Source organism: Lissotriton vulgaris, chromosome 4_1 (genome assembly GCF_964263255.1).
Source record: "Lissotriton vulgaris chromosome 4_1, aLisVul1.2, whole genome shotgun sequence".
In the NCBI taxonomy this organism is placed as follows: domain Eukaryota; kingdom Metazoa; phylum Chordata; class Amphibia; order Caudata; family Salamandridae; genus Lissotriton; species Lissotriton vulgaris.
This window is the reverse complement of record NC_141691.1, coordinates 1,397,325,306-1,397,353,006: the sequence shown is the minus strand read 5'-3', so window position 1 is coordinate 1,397,353,006 and position 27,701 is coordinate 1,397,325,306. Positions and strand designations below refer to the sequence as shown.

Sequence of the window (27,701 nt, the reverse complement as noted above, 5' to 3'; positions counted from 1 at the left end):
AAACCATGCCAAAAAGCATGTTTGGGGGCCTCCAGCAGGGGCCCTTTGAGCGTGCAGCATCCGGTTGGGGGCTGAAGGGGCACCTATGGTGCCCCTCTGTTGAACCCTGCACCTTGTGGCAGGCAAATAGTGTAGGGATAAACAACACCTCCCATTTCTCAATGGGAGCTTGTGTTATGGCCTGAGTATGGCTGAAACATGAGTTCCCATTGTGAAATGGGAGTATGCGATCGAACAGTGTTCGGTCACAGTGTAATTAGCCGGTTAGGACCGATGATTGGAGGTCGGTCAGTCCCAGGACCGAGAAGGTGTAGGGTAGACACAAGTCCGCCCGACATCGTAATCAGGCCCAGAGTAATGCTGTTCAGCATTTTGCTCTACCCATTACATCCATGAATCTCCTACAGCCAGACCTCAAGAAAATTGTGGTAACCCATCTTCACAGCTCCAGAAAGAAATGGAAAATAATTTAAAAGTTTCCCCCGAAAAGAAGATAACCATCAACAAGCAGAAATATCGACCACTAATTTGTTAAATACAATATATCAGTATATGAACATGTGATTTCTTTTACAATGAAACAGTTTTTTCTATTGGTTAATTGCGATCATTTCTGACTTTATTGAAATATTCATGGAAGAACATTCCATACGTCATCTATTATTAGAAAGCTGCACAGAAGTTGATAGGACGCATGTTCCTGCCTTTTTCTTTATGTGGCTGATGTAGCTCCTCCTATCTGCTTGGTCTCCTACTTTAGAATGCCGTTCCCATCAAAGTAACGACCAGCTCCCTTAATTTATTCAAATGGTCATTAAAAGTTGACCTCTTCGTACTTGAAATGTCTATCTCTTGACCTCTTCATCACTCTTTCCATGCTCACTCAAAATTAAAGTAAGTATTATTATGCAAAACGCTAGGTCTTTGCTGTACATCTCTTGCCTTCAATCTCAGATCACACCATCTATGTTTTTGGGTGCAATCTCCAAAATCTGTCCCAACTTGTTACTGTTTACAGCATTTCTATTTGAAGGACCCCCAAATATTTACTACAGAGAATAATGGAGCTCAGACCAGTTAGAGAAATAGATGGAAGATGGTTAAGAGATAAATGTAGTTTCTTTAGCCTGGGCATAGGCGTAAAAGGGACAATACTGCCAAAAGAAAGGAGGGCATTTCCTTAAAAGGAAGATCAACAGCATTACGGAAGAGGTGTTTGATATCGCTACGCCGGCGTAGCGATGGCCGCACGGCATTGATATGCAGTTTACTTCTGTTTACTAACTACCCCTGATGAAGGACTTTACCAGTCCGGAATGCTTTGGGTGATGATCTCACAATGACTCATATGCATATTTTCTGGGAATGTTAAAGAATACCAAATTAATTATCATCAAATGAATTGAATCTCTTCATGTGGAGAAAACATGGAATAAATTTCATGATGATGGAAGTCATTGTTTGTTAAACTTTATTGATTCAATAATTTTTCAGAACGTCAGGAGACACGGTCCAATCGGTTGTGCTCAGGGAGTCGACACTTACCCTAAGTGTCGCAGACTGTATTTTGATTACCACACCTTTGTCGGGGAGTGATATCCTTGGGGCACACCACAATTTATTCATATTATCAACAGCGGAGTGCGTAACCTTTAGCCATTTTTTTTTGGCAGTCCACCATACCACTCCGCCGCCTATCGTTCAAGTACTTGGGATATGGGTGACTCTACTCCCCGAGCTCAGCTGGGCTCTTAATGTTACTCCCCTAGTGAAGAGGGCTAAGGCAGACCTTCAGAAGTGGCGAACACTGCCCCTGAATCCCATGTGGAGGGTCGCCCTTTTTAAAATGATGATTCTTCCCCGGTTCCTTTACGTACTCCAAAACACCTCCCTCTGCTTCCCCAGGGCTTGGTTTTGCGAATAGGATACTTTAGCTACTAAATTCCTCTAGGGAAAGGGTAGAGTTAGAATAGCGATGGACGTCTGCAGGGTTCCCTCATTTGACGGGGGCCTAGGGATGACCCACTTATACCTATATTATCTTTCCGCGCGCTTGCTTGCCATTCACAATTGGTTTAATGGGGAATGGTCTGACCCGGCATACAGGCTTGAGTTGAGTGATTTGGGTCTGAACAAGGTCCAATCTATGTTGTGTGGGGATCCTATCCCGTCCCAAATGCCTGAAGTGACGCGCTCAGTGCTGCTGGCCTGGCAGGCAGCTCTGTGACACACCAAATGGACACAGACACTGACCCAATGCACACTCCTGTGGCAGGGGACCTGGCTTAGGGAGGTTTCTGGACTGTAAGGCTTCCATTTCTGGGACCTCATTGGAATTTCACAGTTTGGAGACGTGTGGGTGGGGGATCACATGCTCTCCTTTAAAGGCCTCCAAACCCGACACTCCCTACATCAGTTGCAGTTCTACAAATATCTACAATTGTGACATGCTCATCACGCACACCTCATAACAGGCACACAGCTCCCTACCCATAGCTCGCCTGAGGCGCAGATTATGTTTGGGGACCTGGGGAAGGGTGGCATCTCCCGCATCTACCGTACGCTCATCAGTAAATACCCCTTCTTCCCTAGATCGTTTACGTGCTCAATGGGAGGAATGGGTAGACAAGCTGGAGGAGGAAGACTGGCGTAAAGCCCTTATGGCCCCCAGGAAGGTCACCGCCTCCGCTTGGCTGCGTATGATAGAACTTTATTATTTGCATGCAGCTTACCTCACCCCTGTAAACCTTCATCGAGCAGGGTTTAGCCCGACCTCTGCCTGCACTAGATGTGGCCACGACCCGGCTGATTTTGTCCATATAGTATGGGCTTGTCCTCGCTTGGCGCGGTTCTAGGGGGAAGTTGAGGAAGAACTCACTGAAATACTGGGGTGGGATGCCCCGCACGACCCGAAACACACAATCTAGGGCATTACTGACGGGCTGGATGGGTCCAGGAACGACAAATTGTTTTTTACTACAGCAATGTTGGTGGCTAAAAGGGACGTAGCAGCCTTATGGAAAAGCCCTGAGCCCCCATGTGTCAGACGCTGGCGGACCGGGGATGACTGGTGTGCCTCGCAAGAAAAAACTATGTATGAGGCACATGGGTGTCCTAAGAAGTATTGGAGGATTCGGGGGAAGTGGTTGGGGGGAATGGTCTAGTCTCGAGGGGAATGTTCTAACGCATGTTGTTTTGTCACTCATATTCCGGGAATGGGTCGCGCAGATCATTATTTGTACTTCTGGTCTCCATGGTGTTGTAATGTATGGCTGGTGTCTCTTTGTCAAATCAATAAAAATTTGTTTATCAAAAAAAAATTGAGACCAATTTCCTGCAGATATTGTTTTCTTCAGTATTTGGTCCTCGATATTCTGTCCCCTAGATATTCTGGGGTTGATATTGTGGTTACACACCCTGGTTTAAATAGAACTTTGTTCATTACCTCCTTTGGGCGCTAGGTTTTTAAAGGGGTCCATTAAATCATTTTCAAATCTTGGCCAGTGTTCTAAATATTGAACCTCCCTCATTATCCTTGCCTCCTAGAAATAGCTGTGTGTGAATGCTACCCCTCTAAAACCAAAGGAGAGGCAAAGTAATACCCCAAATACTGGAGGAAAGGATGGTTTACTAATAATGCAGAGCCAAGGCCAATGCTGTCGGTGAGGTGTTGTCATGTCTTTTAAGCTAGTCCTGTCATGTATGCCCCTATTACATATATTTGTCCCATCCAAACAACAATAATGATTCTAAACAAGTGACCTTTTACCTCAGTACTATATTATATTTCCTCTACCTGATGTACATAAACATGTCTTCAGCACGGTATAATTATGCTGTATAAGCGTCACCACTTTTTTCATCCTTGGCCAACAGCCAGCTGTACATGCTCGCATTTGTTTGGAAAAACATTTATGATTGTTTTTGAAACATTTATGAATGTTTTCAAAACATATCAATTCTAGAGCAAACCCTGGAGTGACCACTCTAGTATATTAGACCCTTATTTCCACCTACAAATTCGAGGAGAATTACTTCCAGGCTGACTCGTGGTCCTGCATGCTGAATCTTCGACACGTAGTGGTCTGACATCCTTTGCGGGGTGTCATCCTTAACGGAGAGACGGGGTCCTTCGTTCTCTACCATCAGGTGAGGGGGATGGTTCTTCCCTAGGGGTTTCTTAGCTACATACCTACATATACGCATATACATGCTACACATACAGATCTAGGCTAGGTACATTTAAGCAAATTACTTAAGGCGCACATTTTAGGAATATGCAAGTACTGCTGTTTTTATCTGAACTGCTTATGTTCATCTTATTAGCACTATGGTAGAAATGTATCTACTATTTCCTATATTGGTACTAGCAATCTTCTTTGTATGCTTCTGACTCCTGATTGTCGCAGCACATATGTTTTACACAAGTCTGTCGCTGGACTAATAAATACTTATTGAAATGTACTAATCGCCATCCTGTGTATTTTCTGAGAGTAAGCAAGCACGAGTGTCTGAGCGAAATGTACTGTACTTTTTTCCACGATCCCTGAGGAATCAGGGTTGTCATATTCAGTGGTTTCCAGAAACTACCTACACCACTGTAAGACACAGGGGGGTGGTAGTGGCACTGTAGAACTAGCTGGTCTAACGGCTGACATATCCTGTGGGGGTGTCTGAAAGCGGTTGGGACATCAAGGCCTTAGTTTAGGTCATCCAAAACGTGCAGGTCCTGGGAATTCCTAGGAACTCCACGACAGTCTCTACACTGAAGTCTTCCTCGGAGGTTGGTGGCTGTGTGAGGCTGGTTGCTTGGTGGCCGATGAGAGGGTGAAGCCAATTCCACAGAGGCTGGTACCAAGAGCTGAGTCTGGTACCAGGGAAGCTGGTTCCAAGCCATAAGTCCAGTGCCACAGGTGCTGATGACCAGGTGAGGCCAGTACCATGAAGGTTGGAACCAAGGCCAAATCTAGTTCCTTGAGTGAGGCCAGAGGCATATCACCCATCGTTTTCACTTCTGTAGACACTGCAAAGGAAGACACGTGTGCTGGGAGCCCTGCGCCCAATCACTCTTGGCACAGACCCAGTTCCAGCCATCTCTGCTCTGTCAGCACTAGTCATATAACCTTTTTTTTTTGTTTCGCACTAGTAGCATTGCTAACTGGGAGTTCACTACAGGTGGGCGGAACTCCACAGAATCCCACAGAGTTTTTACGTAACTCTGCGTAGTTCCACCCACCTCAAATTCTAACACCAGGACTCAGAAAATGTAGGTAATGTGTTTGTAAGACTTGCCATCACTTTGGCATGCAGAGAAGAGTTAAAATACGGGCATGTTACTGCGCATGTCTGAAATTGGTACCTGTGCGTGCAAAAGACTGTGGGACATTGCTAAATGGGGGGCTTGAACAAACCAAACACTGGCAGGAAAGAATCAATAATGGGAACGTCCTATGATGATACATTTGCGTCTTTTCTTCCAGAAAGAAACCCCGCTCGCTAATGCTGCATTCTGGGCGGCAAGGAAAGGAAACCTGGCTCTGCTGCAGCTGCTCCTGAACAGTGGGCGAATTGACGTGGACTGCAGAGACAGCGTATGTACTCATTCATGCAAGGACCATTGATTTATTTTCATTAGCACTGGTTACATCTTTTGCAATCAGGCAAAACATTCATATAATCAGTTTATGCATCCACCATGCTGTTTCTTTGGACAGACTGCTCTTTGGGCGATTTTATTTCTAAATATTTTACAACACAAGGGCAAATATATTCTAAAAAGATAAACCTTAGACTCCCATCCATTGCTGTAGCATAGATACATATGTAAATGCACTGCAGGATGTTTTCACACAAGGATGCACCAAACGTATCACAATCAACTGTAAAGCCCTTTCTTCTCCCAGACTCCTCCTTGCAGCCAGTGGCGCTCCCCATAAAAACTGGCCTGTTGACAATATAAACAAAGCCACTAATGAAAGTGCTCATGAAAGTACCTACACTGTACATTTGAACAGCACTGTAATTCAGTAAATAGATCTTTGAGCCTATGAAGGCAGAAGGCTCCAAGGTGACTGCCAACATCCTTTTGACCCTATGGCTAGAGTTCCTGGCCGGGGAGCAGACAAACTCTTCTGACTAGAGCGCCTTCCCTCCATCTCAGCACGCTTGAATCTCAATGGTTCGCACAAATGACTGGAAAGTGGCTGAATCAATCTACTGCCTTTTGCCTAGTCGGTTATGGCGCAGCTGTTTCTGGTAGGATGTAGGGCATGGAATTGTCAGCTGCCTTAATTACTAGAGCGTCCTTGTTGTTCTGCCACATGTTAAAGTGGTGCATGGGCCTCAGGGGAAGAGCAATCTGGCCCAATTCCTGAGACATACATGGAATGGAGCCATTACTACTTGCCAGCCATTAGTTAATATAGGCGATTAGTGGCCCAGTTTTCTTATTACAAGCACGTTTTGACATCGGAGTGTGCCAATCTTAAAAAAATAAAGAACCACGTTTTCTAGGGAAACCATACTCTGTAACTTATTATAATACTAGGTATTATAGTGAACTCTAAATAATCAAGACAACATAGCAATACACATATACTGTTTCATTCAATAAAAAATATTCTTAAATTTCCTGCATCTGAGCCAGACCTCAGAAATTAACCTAAAAAACAAAGCACTGGTGGGCAATGGAATTCTTCCGAAATCTTGATAGTCAGAGCCTCATGGGTAGGCAGTCACTGCGACATAACTTCTCTGGTTGTCGTTTGCTATCGTTTTGCAAATCAGTAAAATCAGGTGTGTTAACTGAATAACACCTACCAGTTCTGAGGCTCCCAGAATGCTTTAGGGCTGGAAAAAACACAGAGTTGCCTCATGACTCAAGTCATGGGATCCGAAATCCAAACTTTTGTCACAGAGTCAAACTCCTTCTCCCCTACAACAAATGCATCTACGTTTAGCGAAATGTTACATAGATGGACATGGTAGGTGAGGTATCTGTGCTTCAAAGAAATATTGAGTTCATGAAAGGTAGCAAGAAAATCGAAAAGTGCAGTGGGGTTTATCTAGTTATGTATTTATTTATTTATTTATTTATGTATTTACTTATATTTGTAAACTGAATTAGACAAACTGCTAGTCACCTCAGTGAGCTTTGTGTACTCGTTTATGAGGGTTACAGTGACTACAGGCCCGATTCACAGAATGAACTTAAGACAAAATCCTAAATTTACTACTATTTGGTATTCACAGAATGCACTTACTACTTTCGGGATTCACAAAGTGAACTTACTACTTTCGGGATTCACAGAATAAACTTACTACTTTCGGTATTCACAGAATAGATTTAAGACTACTAACTTTACGTCCGCACTCGGGCCGTAAATTCCGGCCCGGAGGCGGAGTTTCTGGCTTGGGGGTGGAGCTTACGACCCAGAGGTGGAGCTTCCGGGCCGGAGGCGGAGCTTGTGGCTTGGAGGCGGAGCTTCCAGCTCGGAGGTGGGTATTTAGCCATGGCTGAAATCTCCACTTCTGGTCCGGAAGCTCCGCTTCCAAGCCGCAAGCCCCGCCTCCGGCCCGGAAGCTCCGCCCCCAAGCCGGAAACTCCGCCTCCGGGCCGGAATTTACGGCCCGAGTGCGGACGTAAAGTTAGTAGTCTTAAATCTATTCTGTGAATACCGAAAGTAGTAAGTTGATTCTGTGAATCCCGAAAGTAGTAAGTTCACTCTGTGAATCCCTGTCAGGACTGGCAGCAGCGCAAGTAATAGAAACGCCACTAACCTTTTTCTTATGCCCAGCGGAGACGATGTCAGAAGCTAGATCCTTTAATCCCTTCCTACACGACCCCCAGCAGAGAATTGAAATTACTCTGCCCGACTTCGTGCCCAGAGGGGAAAAAAGGAGAGAAGAAACGTCGGAGGAGAAAGTAGGTATGGCTGTACTTCTCTTCTGGACTCTCAAGGACGTAGTGACTCTGTGTGATGGTTCTGTGACCCCTTCAAGGCTATCACGGATTCTCCTAGTGTGGCTTCAGAGAAATGTGGGCTCCCTGTTCCCATCCGCTTTTAAGAGTCCAATAGTACAAATGTTTAGTCCCAAGGATGTTTGCAGGAGGCTAACCCTACTATATAAATGAACTAAACAAAAGGAACTTAAATAAGAGTCAAATGAAAATGATTCTTCTTCTTCTTCTGGCGTTGTTTATAACACAACCTGGAACTCCATTAACCACAAAGACTTTCGTGAAGCGTAGGCAATCTTGCTACTTCGATAATATACTTCCAAAACAAACGGACCCAAATAAGGAATAATTTCTCGGCGCAGCCGCACCGATTTCCTAGTCCTCTCCAGACTATCAGCTTTTACACTGAACGCATCTGACTCCCAGACGCGTACAACATAAAACGCTTTATTTACTCACGTGTTGTCCAGTGCGTATCCGCTCTCGAACAATCGCCGCAGCTATTCTATCTGGCGAGACTCGACCCAGAGTTCAGGCAACAAGTTCACGATTCCAAGGAGGCGAGCCCGCGCTCCTTTCTTTTCACATCAAGGTTCTACACGATTTTACTCTGGTTATCCAATAGTCCCGATAACAAAGTTCTTCTCCTGAAGCTTGATTTCTTCACGCTGGAATCCGGCGGGGAACACCATCCGCCATTCCTCTCTGACACTCAGGATCAATTGACAAGCACCTTACTCAGGGACGGGAGGGGCTTAATACTCACAAGCCTACCCCAAGGCGGTCTGGGAGTTGTAGTTCGATGCAACCTACCCGTTTTCTCAGCATAACAGGAATGCAGCCCCCTCGTCCTCGTAATCGCTACAGAACCCCCTCTCAAGGACAGCCGTCCCGGCGGTCGACCAGGCTTACCAGGATACCGTTCATGAAACGGATCCACCAACTCAGGACAATTCAGGTTAGTCACAGGCTCCCAAGTCCGCTCTTCAGGGCCATACCCCTTCCACTCGACCAAATACTGAATCCGCCCCCGAACCATACGGGAGTCAAGAATCGCATGCACCTCATACTCCTCCTGCCCATCAACATCGATCGGAAGAGGTCGATCCAAAAGCCTAGTACTTGCAGGACAGGGTTGGAGTAGGGAAACATGAAAGACGGGATGAATCTTCCAAGTACCAGGGAGGGACAGCCGCACAGCCACAGGGTTGATGATCTCCACTATGCTATAAGGCCCTACATATCTAGGCTTCAACTTATTCTCCCCTTTTAGATGTAGATGTTTCGTGGAAAGCCACACCCTATCCCCCACCACATAATCAGGTGCAGATGACCTCCTACTATCAGCAAAACGTTTTTGGAAAGACTGCGCGGTAGCCAAGCTGTGTCGTGCCTCAACTAGCACCGCTTTGAGATGTGCATGGTGTTCATGTATGCTCGGCACCGGTGAGTGAACAGGTACCTCAAAAGGTAGTGCATTAGGGTGATAGCCAAAAAGACAAAAAAAGGTGAACAGCCCAGAGTGGAATGAATGGCGTTGTTATAAGCAAATTCTGCCATCCATATCAACGTAGTCCAATCTGTATCGTTTTGCAAAGCAAAGCAGCGAAGATATTGTTCCAACGTCTGATTTAGGCGTTCCGTTTTTCCATCTGTCTGGGGGTGGTAGGATGAAGAGAGTCGGGCATCAACATCCATGGTCTTACAGAGGGCTTTCCAAAAGCGAGAAGTAAATTGAGTACCTCTATCGGTTATGAGTACACAAGGTATCCCATGGGCTCGGACGATATGTTGCAGGAACACTTGTGCCAATTCCACAGATGTAGGCAGGCCTTTCAAGGGTATAAAGTGTCCTATCTTCGTTAAATGGTCTACGACCACCAAAATCACAGTCTTATCCTCACAGGGTGGCATTTCAACAATAAAGTCCATTGACAAGGTGTGCCAGGGTTTTGGTGGAATAGGTAGAGGTCTAAGGAGGCCAACAGGTTTGACATGAACAGCCTTCCCTTGAACGCAAACAGCACAGTTCATAATATAGTGTCACACTTTTTCTCTAAGTTTAGGCCACCAAAAGGTACGTTCCACACCAGCAATAGTCTTATAAATTCCCAAATGACCACCCAAAGGGGAATCATGTATCCATTTCAACACTTTTTGCTGCAGGACTTCAGTAGGGACATAGATAGCTGATCCCAGATAGGCTAGATCATCCTTTTCCGTTCGATGTTCAGGATCCTCCTGTACCCATTCCTGTAAATCGATGTCTGCAAGGGCAACTCGAACGTCATCCAGGAATTCTTGTGTGGATACCAAGGCGATCAAAGATGACTGATTATCCGATTCTTGAAGGATAAGTGGAGGTTCTTCTTCTTTCTCCGCACTCTGCTCCTCTGTTTCTCCTATACGTGAAAGAGCGTCTGCTTTACCATTTTGAGGCCCCGGTTTGTATTTGATAATGAAATCGAAATCTGAGAAGAACAGTGTCCACCTCAATTGCCGGGGAGTAAGCGCCTTTGCAGTTTTCAGAAACAACAGGTTTCTGTGATCGGTGTAAATTTCAACGGTATGAATGGCTCCCAGCAGATAATGACGCCATTCTTCGCAGGCCCTTTTTATTGCTAGAAGTTCTTTATCCGTGATAGAATAATTAATCTCGCAAGGTGTAAGTTTTTTCGAAAAATAGGCCACAGGATGCAATTGACCCGTTTCAGGGTGGCGTTGTGATAGGATTCCACCGATTGCATATTGGGAGGCGTCTGTTTCCAGTACAAAAGGTATCTGTGGATCTGGATGGCGTAAGATCGGAGCCTGTGTGAACTGTTCTTTAAGGTATTGAAATGAACTATCCGCTTCCTGGTTCCATACAAACGGGGTGTTTTTTCTCAACAGGCTAGATATGGGATGGATGATCTTGGAGAAATCTTTAATGAATCTGCGGTAGTAGTTGGCAAAACCAAGGAAACTCTGCACTGCTTTGACGTTCTTGTGTGTACTCCATCCTATAATAGCCTCCACCTTACTTGAATCCATTTGGAATCCTTGAGTTGAGATGATATAACCAAGGAAGGATACTTCAGTCACATGAAAAAGACATTTTTCAAGTTTAGCATACAAAGAATGTTGTTGTAATCTTTGAAGCACTGTCTTCACATGATCCACATGCTCAAGAAGGGTAGACGAATAATTTAAAATGTCGTCTATGTATACAATGCAGAATGTCTCCAGACAACCTCGCAGCACCTCATCCATAAAATATTGGAAGGCGGCAGGGGCGTTACAGAGCCCGAATGGCATCACACGATACTCGAACAGTCCAAATTTTGTTCTGAACGCGGTCTTCCACTCATCCCCTCTCTGTACTCTGACCAAATGGTATGCCCCTCTGAGATCGAGTTTGGTAAAGAATCGTGCTCCCTTCAACTGGTCCAAGAGTACAGGTATGAGCGGGAGAGGGTAGCGATTCTTCACCGTCATTCTATTTATGGCTCTGTAATCAATGCATGGTCTCAATTCTTCGCAGTCCTTTTTCGGAATAAAAAACATCGGAGATGAAGCAGGGGATGTTGAGTGTCGTATGAACCCAGTAGCCAGGTTTTCATCAAGGTAGTTTCTCAAATACACTGTCTCTTTTTCTGTTAAAGCATATACCCGGCTACATGGAATATCAGCACCTGGAATGAGTTCGATTCTACAATCGTATACACAATGTGAATGTAGATCGGTAGCCTTTTGTTTGTCGAACAAGGAACTAAACTCCTGGTATTCGTCAGGGAGAGCGGTGGCACAACAATATCGTCCAATGGAACATCCGGTAGCTAGACATACTGAAGGAGTCGGCTGATGCACTTCAGGGTTAGACATGTTCTGTCTACAATTTTCCTTACGGAATGCAGATGACAAGGTAATGGTGCGAGCCGCCCAACTAACTTGAGGATCGTGAAGGGTCAACCAAGGCATTCCTAAGATGAGACGAAATTGGGGTGCATCTATCAAATCGAATTGTATTAGTTCTTGGTGATTCCGACTCGTCTGCATCAACAACGCTCGAGTACGATACAACCCAGGGCCAGATGACAGGACTGTTCCATCTACTGCTTTGACCAGCTCTGGTTTATCCTTTTTTTTGCACACTATTCCGATTTTCATGGCGTATTCTTGATCAATGTAGTTTCCGGTGGCACCAGAATCAAGCAATGCGTCTATCTCCATGGCGTCACTAGAGTTGACCCACAAGGTTACCTTCAGGTTCATGTGGGCCACAGCAGGATGCAAGGTATTCGCAAGCGTAGGTGAGATCGTTAACGGTGAACAACCCAAGGCAGAGACCTCTTCCTGATTTGGGCGTGCTAGTTTTCCGCCGGTCTTCCTGCTTGTATGACCGCCTGATTAGGGGGCACCATGGATCGTCCAGGCAAAGCATTCCTCGCTCTGCAGTCCTTTACGAAATGACCACCTTTCCCGCAATACAGACACTGTTTTAGTCTTCTTCTTTTTTCCTTCTCTTCCTTCGAAAGGGGGCCCGCAGACCTCCTATCTGCATAGGCTCGACCCCTTCAGGCATTTTAGGATGGTCCTCGATGGTGCTTCTTGGACGAGGATAGAAAAAACGACTGTCGCCTCTACCGCGATCTCCCCTTCTTTCCAGGAGGCGATGATCCAATTGTACTGTTAAATCAATCAATTCCTCACAGGAAGTGGGTAGTTGTACAACTTGTGCCAACACGTCCTTTAGCTCCCCTCGGAGACCCTGGTAAAAAATAGATATCCTCTTTGCCGTAGGCCACTCTGTTTCGACCACGAGTCGATTGAAGGATGTGATATAAGATAGCAAGTCTTGAGATCCTTGCCGCAAGGTTAACAATTCCCTATCCAGAGATAACATATGAAGTTTTCTATCGAACAGTCTTCGGAGTTCCAAACAAAAATCATCGAAAACGTGCAACACAGGATCGTTTCTCTCCAGCAACGGTATAGTCCAACTTGCTGCATTGCCTCCCATGTAGGACATCATGAACGCAGTTTTTGTTGAGTCTTCTTGAAACACCCCAGGCTTGCACAAAAATTGTAACCTACACTGATTTAAAAATGTCTCAAACTTACGGGGATCCCCGTAGAACCTTTCAGGGGGTGCCAAGGGAATACCTGTGTTTTGTATGACGTGGACAGTTGGGACTGAGTCAGAAGAGGAAGGCATAGCGGGAGATGACAAAGAAAACCCACCCCCTTCAGCTCCCTGTCAAACAGGAGGTACCGTAGAGGCGGGGGGAGGTAGAGTGGCTGGCTTTATATACAAAGCTCCTCCCTGACCTTTTCGTGACAGTTCCGACACCTCTTTCCTAAGGACACCCATTTCTTTGTAAAGAACTTGACTCTCTGTTCTAGACGTAGTGACTTCCTGCTGCAGAGCCGCAAGGCTCTCCACCACAGAATTCAATACGCTTTCAATATTCATCGTCCAGGCCGGGCTTGTATACTTGGGCTTGTCAATCTGTCAGGACTGGCAGCAGCGCAAGTAATAGAAACGCCACTAACCTTTTTCTTATGCCCAGCGGAGACGATGTCAGAAGCTAGATCCTTTAATCCCTTCCTACACGACCCCCAGCAGAGAATTGAAATTACTCTGCCCAACTTCGTGCCCAGAGGGGAAAAAAGGAGAGAAGAAACATCGGAGGAGAAAGTAGGTATGGCTGTACTTCTCTTCTGGACTCTCAAGGACGTAGTGACTCTGTGTGATGGTTCTGTGACCCCTTCAAGGCTATCACGGATTCTCCTAGTGTGGCTTCAGAGAAATGTGGGCTCCCTGTTCCCATCCGCTTTTAAGAGTCCAATAGTACAAAGGTTTAGTCCCAAGGATGTTTGCAGGAGGCTAACCCTACTATATAAATGAACTAAACAAAAGGAACTTAAATAAGAGTCAAATGAAAATGATTCTTCTTCTTCTTCTGGCGTTGTTTATAACACAACCTGGAACTCCATTAACCACAAAGACTTTCGTGAAGCGTAGGCAATCTTGCTACTTCGATAATATACTTCCAAAACAAACGGACCCAAATAAGGAATAATTTCTCGGCGCAGCCGCACCGATTTCCTAGTCCTCTCTAGACTATCAGCTTTTACACTGAACGCATCTGACTCCCAGACGCGTACAACATAAAACGCTTTATTTACTCACGTGTTGTCCAGTGCGCATCCGCTCTCGAACAATCGCCGCGGCTATTCTATCTTGTGGTAAATAAATTTACCTAGTCAGTTTTTCCGTATAATTATCATTACAAGACAGCTCATTCAAATGAGAGGCAGAGTCCGTGGTATCTGAGTCATACGGGTTTTAATGAAAACCTCGAGGTTGGAGATCATGTTCCGTCACCACTAGGGTTCGGGAAGGGACAGTCAACGTTTTATTAACATTACACATTATATATAGTAAAGTAACATAATTGAATCCAATACAGTAGGCGTAACAGGTGGAAAAGAGCGAGATAAGAACACATGTGCGTAACAGGGGGGCGTGAAAGAAGGCGTGTAATAGGCGTACACGGAGGCGTATAACGTGAACGTAATGTGGACGTCACAGAAAGTGTCATAAGTGGGTGTATGCACAGAGGTAATCTGCAGAGTCAGCAGGAAGTGCGGATGCGCGCGCAGCTAGCATGACGTGACATAGATGTGTAACTGGGGAGAACTTTAACACTAGTAGAGGAGACAGAAGTCTGGGATGTCAGAACGACCTGGACCTATAACATATCTGGTATCTTATGTTTGGAGGATGTATTATCTGAAGTAAAAGGTCTCTCGGGCAGAGGCTAGTCTATACTGAATGCTAGTGCGTGCATATGTGTCTACGTGTCTACGTGCAGGGCCATGGGCCTACTATGGCAACGGGAACTGCAAATTACTTGCATGGAGACAGAAAGGCTTGCTCTTTGCTCTGCAGCCGGGGAGATGTTTACCTAAATCACTAGACAGGAATGTATTTTCGAGGAGGCTGAACAGATAACTTGAAGGCAAAATACTGTCTTGGCAGGCAGGCCAGGTTGAGCCAGGCACCGCTTCGCTTGGCAGGAAGTAAGGCAGAGGTCAGGGATACGTGTCCATGCTGCAGCTTTCAGAGGCAGAAAGCAGAAAGGGCTCGGAAACAGAAATCAGGGCCTAGCTCGGCAGAGCCAGGAAAAACGTAAAAGTGTACCATGTAAAGATGTTGGCATGGTATGGTTAGGAACTGAATTATCGATCCATTCATGGTGGATCTGAAAGAGGACATGTTAACGTTGGACACAAATGTATTTGCGTCTTCATATTCGGTCATGGAGGGAAATTACATGTACTTGTAAGCACGTACATGGAGACGTTGGGGTACACGTTAGGGGACATACTTGACCATAAAAATGTCAATTACCTCATTCCCTCCTTGTCCCCTACGTTCCCTTCAGGATATATCAATCTTCATGAGTCCATCAATCTGTTCGTATAACATCATTTGCTCATCTTTTTTCATTCGGGCACGAGAACGTGGACTTGGATGGGGAATACATGATGTGGCGCATAAGCCACAAATCGCTGGCCCACATTGTAGACATAGACAACAACTGAATACTATGAGTAGGGCTATTCCAAGGAATGATAGGACTTTCCATCCCCAGGCTGATATCACGCTCCAGAGCCAACCGGACCAAGTCCAGGTGCCTGGATTCTGGTGTATCTGACTTGCAATCTTGTGGAGCCGAGTTACGGCTCTATATACTGACGGTGCGTTATTAGGAATGAAAACGCAACAACTGGATCCGATGACTCTACAAGCCCCGCCCCTATCTGCCAGGATGACGTCAAGGACGAGACGATTTTGAAGAACGACAAGTCTCATAGCAGACTGCTCTTCTGTTAAGTTGCCTAGGGCAAAAGTAGTTTCATTCACTACTGCTTCAAGGGTTCTGGTCAATTTACGTATCAGTTTACTATTTGAGACAGTTCCTAGATAAGGAAAGAATCCTTTATTGAAATCTGTGTATTGTTCCCATGTTGTTTCAGTGTAATCGACAATCGGGAGATCTCTCTTGGGTCTAACATGAATGAGATGAGAATTCCTATGGTAGTCAGGTGGGGCTAGAAAAACAGGTGGCAGTAGGAATGCAATGTAACAAGTACCATCCCAGTCTAGAGGTAAACGTATATAAGCTGTATGGCCACAAATAAAATAGGAATGTCGGGAAGCTTTGAATGTAGACTTGCCTTTATCACTGAATTCAATAACTGTATTACAATCGCTGTGTCCTAGATGTACTGAACCATTCTTTCTAACACATAGGTCACCCTTCACTGGTAACACTGATATTGAGGGTAAGTTCGAACTAGTTTCTGACTGGACATTCAAAATCATGAGGCTAAGTGTAAAATTACCTAATCCATATACTTCGTTTTCTAGGTCGGTACCTGTCATTTGGGGAAGACCCTCCTTGTCTGGGAAACAGGCCTTATTCATAACTGTATTCAGGTCTCCCCATATCCAATTGCCTTGGGAAACTTTGGACTTACTGTCTAACGAGGACATTAATGTAAACCATGCACCACATGAACCATTATGTGTAAACGGGTAAGGAAAAAGAGGCAAGGCTCCCATCATTTTCTGGTAGGGAGGGAGTCGGCCACATACCCAGCAATTAGTGGCATTGCTGGTCTGGTGAGAATGATGTAACATACGGATGAAAGAATTGTTACGCAGTGCAAGTCGATAAGAAAGTTCGTGCGGGGGCAGATCACTAAAGGTGTGGTCTGCAGTGTCATTGAAAGAAGAATGTGCTTGTATAGGAAAATATACATGTAACACATAGCTTAGGCATATAATCGTAAGACTCAGAAAAAACATGACAAGTAAAGATACAATACATCGGCTTCGGAGATTCTTGCAATATTTCTGTTTCTTGATCTCCTGTCTATCTCTCTCACTATGTGGGTCTATCTTGTACATGTCAGGAACCTGTCTAACCACTTCACCCAGGGGGGGACTTAAACAATTAAACTGTCTGACTTACTAGACCTCAACTTTAATTTGTACTCCTGGGACGGAGTTTTCTCTACCAGGGGGAGTTTAGTATCAACGATTGGAATGCGGCAGTCCTGGGAAACAGTTTTTGGCGGAAGTCCATAACATTTCTTGACGTGGCTCGAGTGGAGCCAGTTTTTTCTTCCTTCGAGTTTCACTGCAGTCCTTGTGGTCATCAAAACGATCTTAGGTTCCTTCCAGCGGGGCTCCAGAGGGCTCGACCGGTCAAAGTTGCGGACGTATACGTAATCACCAGGGACGATCTTGTGTGGCTTCACCTCGGTGTTGTCTGGAAAGGCTGCTGCGACCTGTGAACGACATGATTGTAGTGCAGACATCAAGGAAGCAAGGTAATCTGTCAGCATATTACTGTCAACATCGGTTAATTTACGGGGCAGAGGCGTCCCCCACATATTCGGTGGCCGGCCAAAAACCACCTCATACGGGGATAACCCTGTCCTAGAATGGGCTACCATTCGCATATAGAAGAGAGCAACTGGGAGGGCTACTATCCAGTCTACACCCTTTTCTGCACAGACCTTGGCAAGACGAGTTTTCAGAGTCTGATTGTGTCTCTCTACTAATCCAGCTGCTTCGGGATGCCGAACACAGTGGAACTTCCATTGGTAACCTAACAAAAGGGAAACTTGCTTCATGAGCTCGGACGAGAATGGCTGTCCGTTATCTGAATACACGACACGAGGCAAACCAAACCTCGGGAAAAATTCGCGAACCAACTGCTTGGCAGTGGTCACGGCAGTGTAATCTGGGACTGGATATGCTTCTGTCCATCGGGAAAGTGCACATACAACTACGAGGACATACTTGAATCCTCGACAACGTTCCATCTGGATATAATCCATCTGGAGGACTTCAAAAGGGTGATCAGGAGGATGAAATCCACCTTGCTCTACGGGAATGCCTTTACCTGGGTTGAACTGACAACAGATCATGCAAGTACGCACTTTCTGTTTTGCGGCTGCTCGTAAATGCTTATTAAACCAAAGGTTTTGAATACTGTCTAACATGGCTTTTTCTCCTAAATGTGCAGGACTATGTGCTGTGTTAATGATAACTTGAACCATAGAGTCGGGGAGAAACCATGTGGCTTTTCCCTTCGTCATCCATCCCTGTTCTGTCTGGATCCCTCCGAGTTCTGTCCATTTCTTTATTTCGTCTGGAGTGGCATGTGTCTGTATGTCAATTACATCTAGTGCGGGATCCCTAACTGTCATGCAATGTGTCGGAACTACTGTCTTTGTCATAACAGTCTGAGTATGAGTCTGAGCTGTATGCTTGGCTGTTCGATCTGCCAGGTCGTTACCCTGGGAAATGGTATCTGTGACTTTCGTATGTGCTTTACACTTCATGATGGCTATGGCTGTAGGCAAATGTATTGCTTCTAACAGAGCTTGAATGAGGGGACCGTGCTGTATCTTGGCACCGTGGGAAGTTAAAAAACCTCTCTCTTGCCAAAGGACTCCGAAGTCGTGTACAACTCCGAATGCATAACGGGAATCTGTGTATATGTTAACTTTCAGGTTCTTGGCTCGAATACAGGCTTGAGTCAGAGCAATGAGCTCTGCTGCTTGAGCAGACAGGGTGTCAATACGATGTGTTTCTATGACTTCAGTTTCAGTGGTCACTGCATATGCGGCCACTAACTCTCCTGTACTTGTTCTCATACATGAACCATCCACATAAAGTGTCAGGTCTGGATCTGGTAATGCGATATCTGTCAAGTCTTGTCTGGGTTTCGTCATAGTGTTAATGACTTCCACACAGTCATGTGACATAGGGTCTGTTGTACTTAACGGTAAAAGTGTAGCAGGATTCAGTGTATTGCAGCGTCTGATTTCTATGTGTGGCTGGAATAACGTCAATTCATAACCTGTCAGTCGTGCTATAGTCAAGTGCTGAGTCTGTGTTCGGTTTAAAAGAACTTCCACGGAATGTGGAACTTGTACTGTCAATCGGTGTCCTAATACTATGGAATCACTTTGTCTGATTGCTAGAGCTGTTGCTGCTACAGATTTAAGGCACGCAGGCAGAGCCTGGGCTACTGGATCTAATGTACTGGAAAAATAAGCACATGGTTTGTGTGAACCAGCTTGATCTTGGGTGAGTACTGACAATGCAGTACCTTCGCGTTCTGTAACAAAAAGTGTAAAAGGCTTGCTGTAACATGGTGTCGCTAGAACAGGTGCTTGACATAGGGCTTTCTTCAAGTCGTCAAAAAATTGTGTATGTTCCTGAGTCCAAGGGAGGACAGTCGATGACGCTGCCTCCTGGGTTGTCAACTGTATAAGGGGCTTGGCTAGATATGCGTACTGAGGAATCCATTGTCTGCAATAAGAGGTGAGGCCTATAAAGGCCCGTACTTCCTTTTGTGTCTTGGGTTGTGGCATATGTACAATTAACTGGATGCGGTCAGGTGTTAGCTGTCTCCCCCTCTTGGACAGCAAGTGACCAAGGTAAACAACTTGCTGAACACAGAATTGCAGCTTCGAAGGAGACATTTTGTGTCCCTTGTCGGCCAGAAAATATAGGACTGTCAGAGATGCTTGTTCACATTCTTGTTCACTTCGGGCGGTGATCAATAGATCATCGACGTACTGAAGTAGGGCAGTGTTAGCAGGCATGTGGATACTGTCAAGTTGTCTTTTCAATGCTTGGCTATAGATACTCGGACTTTCCGTGAACCCTTGAGGTGCACGTGCAAATTTAAAGCTTCGGCCATTTAAACTGAATCCGAAAAGATACTGGCTTTCCGGATCAATGGGAACACTAAAGAAGGCATTCTTGAGATCGATTACAGTAAAGAACACCGCTTCGGAATCAATGGCAGTCAATAGGGATGAAATATCTGGGACCACTGGAAACTGAGGTATGATACATTTGTTAAGCTCTCTAAGGTCAATCACTAGACGATAAACTGGAGGTGCATTTGGATCAGTACGTTTGAGAATCGGTATGATTGGAGAATTACAAATATTGGAGTCAGTTTCTACAACTACTCCTTGAGCAATAAGCTTGTCTATAATTTTCAATAAGGCTGCTACAGCCTCAGGTGGCAATTTGTATTGTCGGATTCTGGGTAAAACAACACCTTCTCTGAGAGTAACACGATATGGTGTAATATCCATACAACCTACATCAGTCGGACCTTGTGCCCATAAATGCTGTGGAACATTCTGTAATCGGGGATCAAAATCTCTCAACACATAGTGACCCTTGAAGTCACGTAAAAACAATCTCACTCCTTCCGGAGAACAACAAATTACAGCTCCTAGTGCTTTCAGCATTTTAATACCAAGCAGGTTTTCTGGACATGATTTCGTAAGCAATAAATCTGTAGTACGGGACAATGGACCAACTGCAAGGGGAACTGGTTTCGATACTTCATTAACAATAGGTTTTCCTGAAAATCCAAGGGAAACATTCTGTGAGCCTGAGAGGGGTGCCCCTGGAACCTCGTCATGACTAATGGTAGTTCTGCTTGCCCCTGTGTCAATCAAAAATTTTCTGTCTTTTCCTAATACCTGACTATTTACATAAGGACCCTCTTGATCTACAGGAATCTCGATGAGAGGCAAACCCACTTCCCTCTCTAGGCTATTTCATGAATACTGTTGGTAATCTGGATACTCTGATTGTGCATACTGGTACATCTGTTGTGTAACGTGTTGTGTTGCGGCAATGGGCTGGGACTGTGGTACCGCTACGGTCTGTTGCTGTGCATGTTGTGGAGCAGGTTGCGGATTCTGTTGAATATTCTTTTGAACATATTCTGGTCTAGGCTGACGTGGTCTTTCTTTCGTTTTGCCTGTAGCAATATTGTGTTTCAGAACGGCACAATCACTTATAAAGTGTCCCGGTTGCTTACAATAATTACAATTTCCTTTAACCGGACCTGTAGGACGACTAGTCTGTGTGTTCTGAGTGTTACCCCTCTTCTGACCATCTACTGGAACAGACTGGGCAACTAATTCTTTCATTTTAGTGTCTTTCATGCGTCTTTGTTCATGATCGTGTTCCTCTCTGATTCTATTCTGGTGGTACTGTAACATTTGTAACATTTGGGAAGGCGTATTTGCTTGCCATGTACTTTCGACTTTCAATACTCTGTTCTTAACCTGGGGTAAGGAATTCTCAACTAATTTGGTCACGAAAAGATGTGGGAATGACTCGCTACTTGTTTTCAGGCCACTATTAATAATAAAACATTTCTCGAATCTTGAATAAAAATCACTAGTGTCTTCGTCTGGTTTCTGTTTGCAGGCTGAGATTGCATCCCAATCTTCCTTTTTAACTGTCAATAATCTAGGCAAAACCTGTACTAACAATCCTGGTAACGCTTTAGTTTTGTCCCCAAGATCTAAACCTGGGGTACGTCCTTTTTCTTCATCTTCTAATTCGGCCCAATTAATCTTTTTATCTCCCACCTCCCAATCCTTCTCTTTCAGTTTTTCATAAATCCCTGCTGGCAACAATACTTTTAACATTTTAAGAATGTCTGAATATGTGTAATCACCCATAAGTAACATGTCTTTCAATTCACGGTGGAACCCTGCAGGGTCTTTATCGTGACAAGGTACAATTTTCTTCATTTCCAATAATTCCATTTTAGTCAAAGGAGTGTACACAAACACTCGTTCAAGCGTATCATCTGGCTTCCGGATTGGGTGTACTTCTCGTAAGGGATTCTGTCTGTCTAGGTGATATGGTTGTCTAACTGGGGGTGGAACGGAAACAAGACGTGGAGTCAGGAACGTTCTATATTTATGACGTTGTTCTAAAATGATGTCAATTAAATTGGTACCTAGACCTCTCCATCTTCTCAGGAGTAAGTCTTGTGCAATAGATTATACAATGGACCTGGATCAGATTGTTGGTTTTCATACTGTGTAATGAGATGTTGGGTCATGTATATACCAGCTAATCGCTGTTCTTCTGGAGTAAGACTTAAAAACGTTTGCACTACTAGATCATCTTTATATATACTGTCATCCCCGGCCCATTGGACTGCTGACCGGGCTAGTTCCTGATCACGTAAGGTAGTGAGTTCATGATAACCTATTCTTTCTTTCAGGATTTTATCAGTAACTTGGAATATATGTTCAAGAGAACATTGCTCTGGTATCGGGGTAAGGTAACGTTTCTTGCTTTCTGGACGAGTGGGTCTGTCAAAAGGACTACTTAAAGGATACTGTCTAGGAGGTTTCGCTCTACCTACATACGCTATCGTATCTTGAGTCGCTACTGGATTCTCCGGCTCTTCCTCCTCTGAGGAGTCTTTTTCGGCTGACTCGGGTGTCCTATCAGCCTTGCGTCGGGCATGTATGGCTACTATTTCTTTATGGATCTTTCTGGACATGGCATCTATACAATTCTGTTTATCATGTTTACAATCTGCAATATTCTGACTCCATTTTGCCAAACCCTCCATCTCTTCTTGCGAAAAACCTGGCTGATCTTGTTCCCTTATCAAACAATTAATCAAAAATCGCAATATTAACCCTTGAGTCTCGACTTTCTGATATGCCATGGCCTCACGAACACATTCTGGACCCTCCCCCGTTCGAATAAAGTGATATACTTTGTCTAGATGGTCTGGCATTTCTGGTAATGTCATCAAATAATCTGTAACACGTCTTAGACGTAACAATGCTAACACCATATCTCCTTGCTTGCCAGGTACGGGATCATATCTACAATCTCCAAGTGTTTGTTTAAGCTTTTCAGATGTGCTCGCTTTTGGTGTACGCTGCGTAGCTAATTCTCTCATTGTCAAACGGTGTACTTGTGGCGGGGTTCGGTGGTGGCCTCCTACGGCACCTCCCGAAGCGGAAGCATGAGCATAGCTTGACGTCATTGCGTGTGGGAAAGACACATTTAACGGGGACGACTGAGTCGCATCTGTAGCAAAAGGGTTAAGAGGACCAGGAGTAAGGGGACCAGTAGCTGCAGCAGAAGGGGAAGTGACAGCAGGTGCGGGAAGTAATCCTGGACGTGGAGGGGTCGTGGCTTGATCAGCAGGAATATGCTGTGGCAGATTATTATTAGCAGGATGTACGGGTACATTGGTATATGCGGGAGCTACATCATCCAAATAAGAAGAAAGGAAAATATCTGCTGCGGTCTTATGGTGACGTACTTTAGTCGGAACCAATGGTGGTGGCAAGTTACAGGGTACTTCCGGGGTCGCCTTAGGCAGGCCCTCGGCAAGAACTGGATACATGCCTGTAATGAGTGCATTTCTTTGGCGGTCTAATTGTTCTGATCTGACCTGTTCTCCTTCTTCTAGTAACTCTTTTTCTCTGGCTTTTTCGGATTCTTCTCTACTTTTCTCTGCTTTTCTGAATTCTTTCTCTGTTCTTCTATGCGATTCTTTACGCCACAATTCTATGGCATCTTTCTGAGATTGTCTGGCTTTCTTTTTCCATAATGCTTCTTCTACTCTCATGATGCACTCGGCATCCCATGTTCCTGAAACAGGCCATCTAAACTTCTCTTCCAGATTCTTCGTATAGTCCACCCATAAATCTAAATACAACACAGCGTCTAAGCCGTGCTTGTGGTACATAAAATATCCTGGAGTGTCCCTAGGCGGAACAGGCACTGCTTCTTCAAGTATCCCTTTCCTAGTTCCGATCTGACGTAACTTTGAAAATAACGGCATTTTGACTTTGACTCGAACACAATAAACACAGTAATGAAAAGCAAACAGTCATTCATACCACAACATAAAACACATTAAAACATTTCGAATAGATACTGTCTAGTACATAAAACACAATACTTGGAATCACGTGAGATAATGCTAGAAGACTCGAATACTGAATCACTGAATTACTGAATTACTAGATGCACTGCTAAACAGTACAGACCGGTCCCATAAAGAGACACGTCATACCGCGCTCACCTAAGTGAACACGTACGGACCAGGACTGTGTACCCAGACCTGTCTTGACCGGACACAAACTAATGCACCCGTCTAGATGCGTCCCTAGCAACGGTACTCACCGGGAGCAATACTTGAACTTGAACTTGAAGGCCTCAGACTGGACTGGACTCTGGACTGGTACTGCTACTGCTACGCATGCGCCTCGGTACTACGGAACAGGTGGGCCTCTGGATACCTCGGACACTGCTACTCTCGGCTGGGCTCTGGTCGGGATCCTCCGCACTCCTCACCGCCTCGTCTGGATGTCGACCGCAGTCTCCGTCACCTCCGTAGGCCTGAGGGAGATACAGGAAAACCTGCAGATGCGCATAGGTGTCCGTCACGGCTGTGGCAGGGGGCAAGGCCTGCGACGCATCGCCGGCGCGTGGGGTGGGGGAGGGGTCCCTGTTCGGGCACCAAATTATGTGGTAAATAAATTTACCTAGTCAGTTTTTCCGTATAATTATCATTACAAGACAGCTCATTCAAATGAGAGGCAGAGTCCGTGGTATCTGAGTCATACGGGTTTTAATGAAAACCTCGAGGTTGGAGATCATGTTCCGTCACCACTAGGGTTCGGGAAGGGACAGTCAACGTTTTATTAACATTACACATTATATATAGTAAAGTAACATAATTGAATCCAATACAGTAGGCGTAACAGGTGGAAAAGAGCGAGATAAGAACACATGTGCGTAACAGGGGGGCGTGAAAGAAGGCGTGTAATAGGCGTACACGGAGGCGTATAACGTGAACGTAATGTGGACGTCACAAAAAGTGTCATAAGTGGGTGTATGCACAGAGGTAATCTGCAGAGTCAGCAGGAAGTGCGGATGCGCGCGCAGCTAGCATGACGTGACATAGACGTGTAACTGGGGAGAACTTTAACACTAGTAGAGGAGACAGAAGTCTGGGATGTCAGAACGACCTGGACCTATAACATATCTGGTATCTTATGTTTGGAGGATGTATTATCTGAAGTAAAAGGTCTCTCGGGCAGAGGCTAGTCTATACTGAATGCTAGTGCGTGCATATGTGTCTACGTGTCTGCGTGCAGGGCCATGGGCCTACTATGACAACGGGAACTGCAAATTACTTGCATGGAGACAGAAAGGCTTGCTCTTTGCTCTGCAGCCGGGGAGATGTTTACCTAAATCACTAGACAGGAATGTATTTTCGAGGAGGCTGAACAGATAACTTGAAGGCAAAATACTGTCTTGGCAGGCAGGCCAGGTTGAGCCAGGCACCGCTTCGCTTGGCAGGAAGTAAGGCAGAGGTCAGGGATACGTGTCCATGCTGCAGCTTTCAGAGGCAGAAAGCAGAAAGGGCTCGGAAACAGAAATCAGGGCCTAGCTCGGCAGAGCCAGGAAAAACGTAAAAGTGTACCATGTAAAGACGTTGGCATGGTATGGTTAGGAACTGAATTATCGATCCATTCATGGTGGATCTGAAAGAGGACATGTTAACGTTGGACGCAAATGTATTTGCGTCTTCATATTCGGTCATGGAGGGAAATTACATGTACTTGTAAGCACGTACATGGAGACGTTGGGGTACACGTTAGGGGACATACTTGACCATAAAAATTTCAATTACCTCAATCTGGCGAGACTCGACCCAGAGTTCAGGCAACAAGTTCACGATTCCAAGGAGGCGAGCCCGCGCTCCTTTCTTTTCACATCAAGGAACTACACGATTTTATTCTGGTTATCAAATAGTCCCGATAACAAAGTTCTTCTCCTGAAGCTTGATTTCTTCACGCTGGAATCCGGCGGGGAACACCATCCGCCATTCCTCTCTGACACTCAGGATCAATTGACAAGCACCTTACTCAGGGACGGAGGGGCTTAATACTCACAAGCCTACCCCAAGGCAGTCTGGGAGTTGTAGTTCGATGCAACCTACCCGTTTTCTCAGCATAACAGGAATGCAGCCCCCTCGTCCTCGTAATCGCTACAATCCCGAAAGTAGTACATGCATTCTGTGAATACCAAATAGTAGTAAGTTTAGGATTTAGTCTTAAGTTCATTCTGTGAATCGGGCCCCTAGTAAAACATGTGGATTAAGCAGGAAATTGTATATCGTTGTTGTAATGGCAATTCTCTAATCCGCACCTGTAGGAAGTTAGATGGTAAATTTATTATGTAGATTAAAATTATTTTCAATAAAAAAAAGAGATGAATACAATATAGGCTTGCCCGGTATTCAAATAAATCAGAGTTGGTAGTCACAGACATGGTAAAAAATTGAATTATAATTTATCGAAAATCATGCATCAGTATACAAACTGGGGGATAACCAATTTAGAGACACGTTTACCACTTTTTACTCTATTGATGCATCCAGTTAACCTAAAACATTGTACAATGCAAGCACTCAGTTTGAGCCACCTCTAAAATAAGCAATAAACATCAAAACACAGTAGTCTCGCAAAAAGTTCTAAAGCCAATTTCCATGAAAAGATGACATAAAAACTTTTTCTGAATGTAGAGAAACGGTGGTGGACTTAAACATATAATGAGTTCTCTGTGTCAGAGCAACAAACTGTAATATTCTTTTCTGCATTAGACCATGAGCTTTCAATCTGAAAAATTGAAATATATAATAACTTTAGATGCAGAAAATCCCTATTGGTTTTTTATAGCAGATATAAATCCAAGCAAAGCTGTCTCCTTGGAGAATAAGTGTGATCAATATATTTAGAGTTCTTATATGATAAGGGAAATCTAAGATTATTTTGAAACAATGATGTTTTTATTTACATTTTTACAAGTTGTTTGTGCTGAGCAGTAGTCATCGTTGGATGAGTTTCGATACAAGGTAACTGAGAAACAATAAATGTTCTACTGACGTGGTTAGCAGTAAATGATTTAGAAATTAGATCTCCACCAAAAGCTAACTTATAAATCAGTTCTTTCAGAGAATCAGTATCAGCTCTGATGCAACAGCAAATATAATTATTACATAGAATTATGTCTAAAGAAAACAATTGAGGAAAACCTTATTGAAGGAAAAGAACAGAAGTGAGGGTAGACAATTTCAAGTTGTAAAGGGAACAAACACATCGAATAAAAACAAGAGAGGCATATAGCAGTACTGGAATTAATCTTCAGGTGTAATAGAAAATCCAGGCATACACCCCTCGTATTGCCTGAAAATTGCTAAATGGCATTGGTTGCTTTAGGATACAAATTTCCTCAAATGATAATTACAGTTTAGTTTCTGATCAATTAATACCCTCAAGTAAGGGTAACTGGAGATGTGTTCAATCGCACACAAGTCAAAAGCTGGTTTAAGACAATCAAAGGACATCTTATTTTTAGATACAGTTATTTTAAAGTTATACATCTTATTATAGAAATGGGCTTTCCTTTGTCGTGGATAGAATAACCAAATCATCAACATATTTGAGGTGACTAACTCTGGCGTCACTCAACGTTTGAGGTAGACTATTAGGTTGATCTTATTACAAAGCACAGTGTGTGAATAGGGCCCTATGAATGTAAAGTTACTCAAAAGTGTAGACATACATTCCTCCACCCCCTAAAACAGGGGGTGAAGCCAAATTTTTCAGTGTAATTTTACTACAGCCAAAAAGAAGCAGGAGTAAGCCCAACACCACACATGGCAAACCACTCAAAGGGCAATGCCCGGTCACTGAAATTAGTAGAAGCACAGGCTTAAAATAGAACCCAATATGAAATAATGTTAAATTAAATTAAATTATTTTGACTAGTTAAATATCTAAATGTGTA

General features: G+C 44.4%; 1 protein-coding gene across 1 annotated transcript in view; it reads left to right on the top strand.

Annotated features, from left to right (window-relative positions):
* The window catches only part of ANKRD29 (ankyrin repeat domain 29), a 368,662-nt gene that overhangs the window by 94,194 nt on the left and 246,767 nt on the right, over positions 1-27,701 (top strand). The window contains exon 2 of the mRNA XM_086966940.1: positions 5,481-5,591. Within this exon, the coding sequence (XP_086823066.1) occupies positions 5,481-5,591 (111 nt within the window). The remainder of the gene's footprint in view (positions 1-5,480; positions 5,592-27,701) is intronic.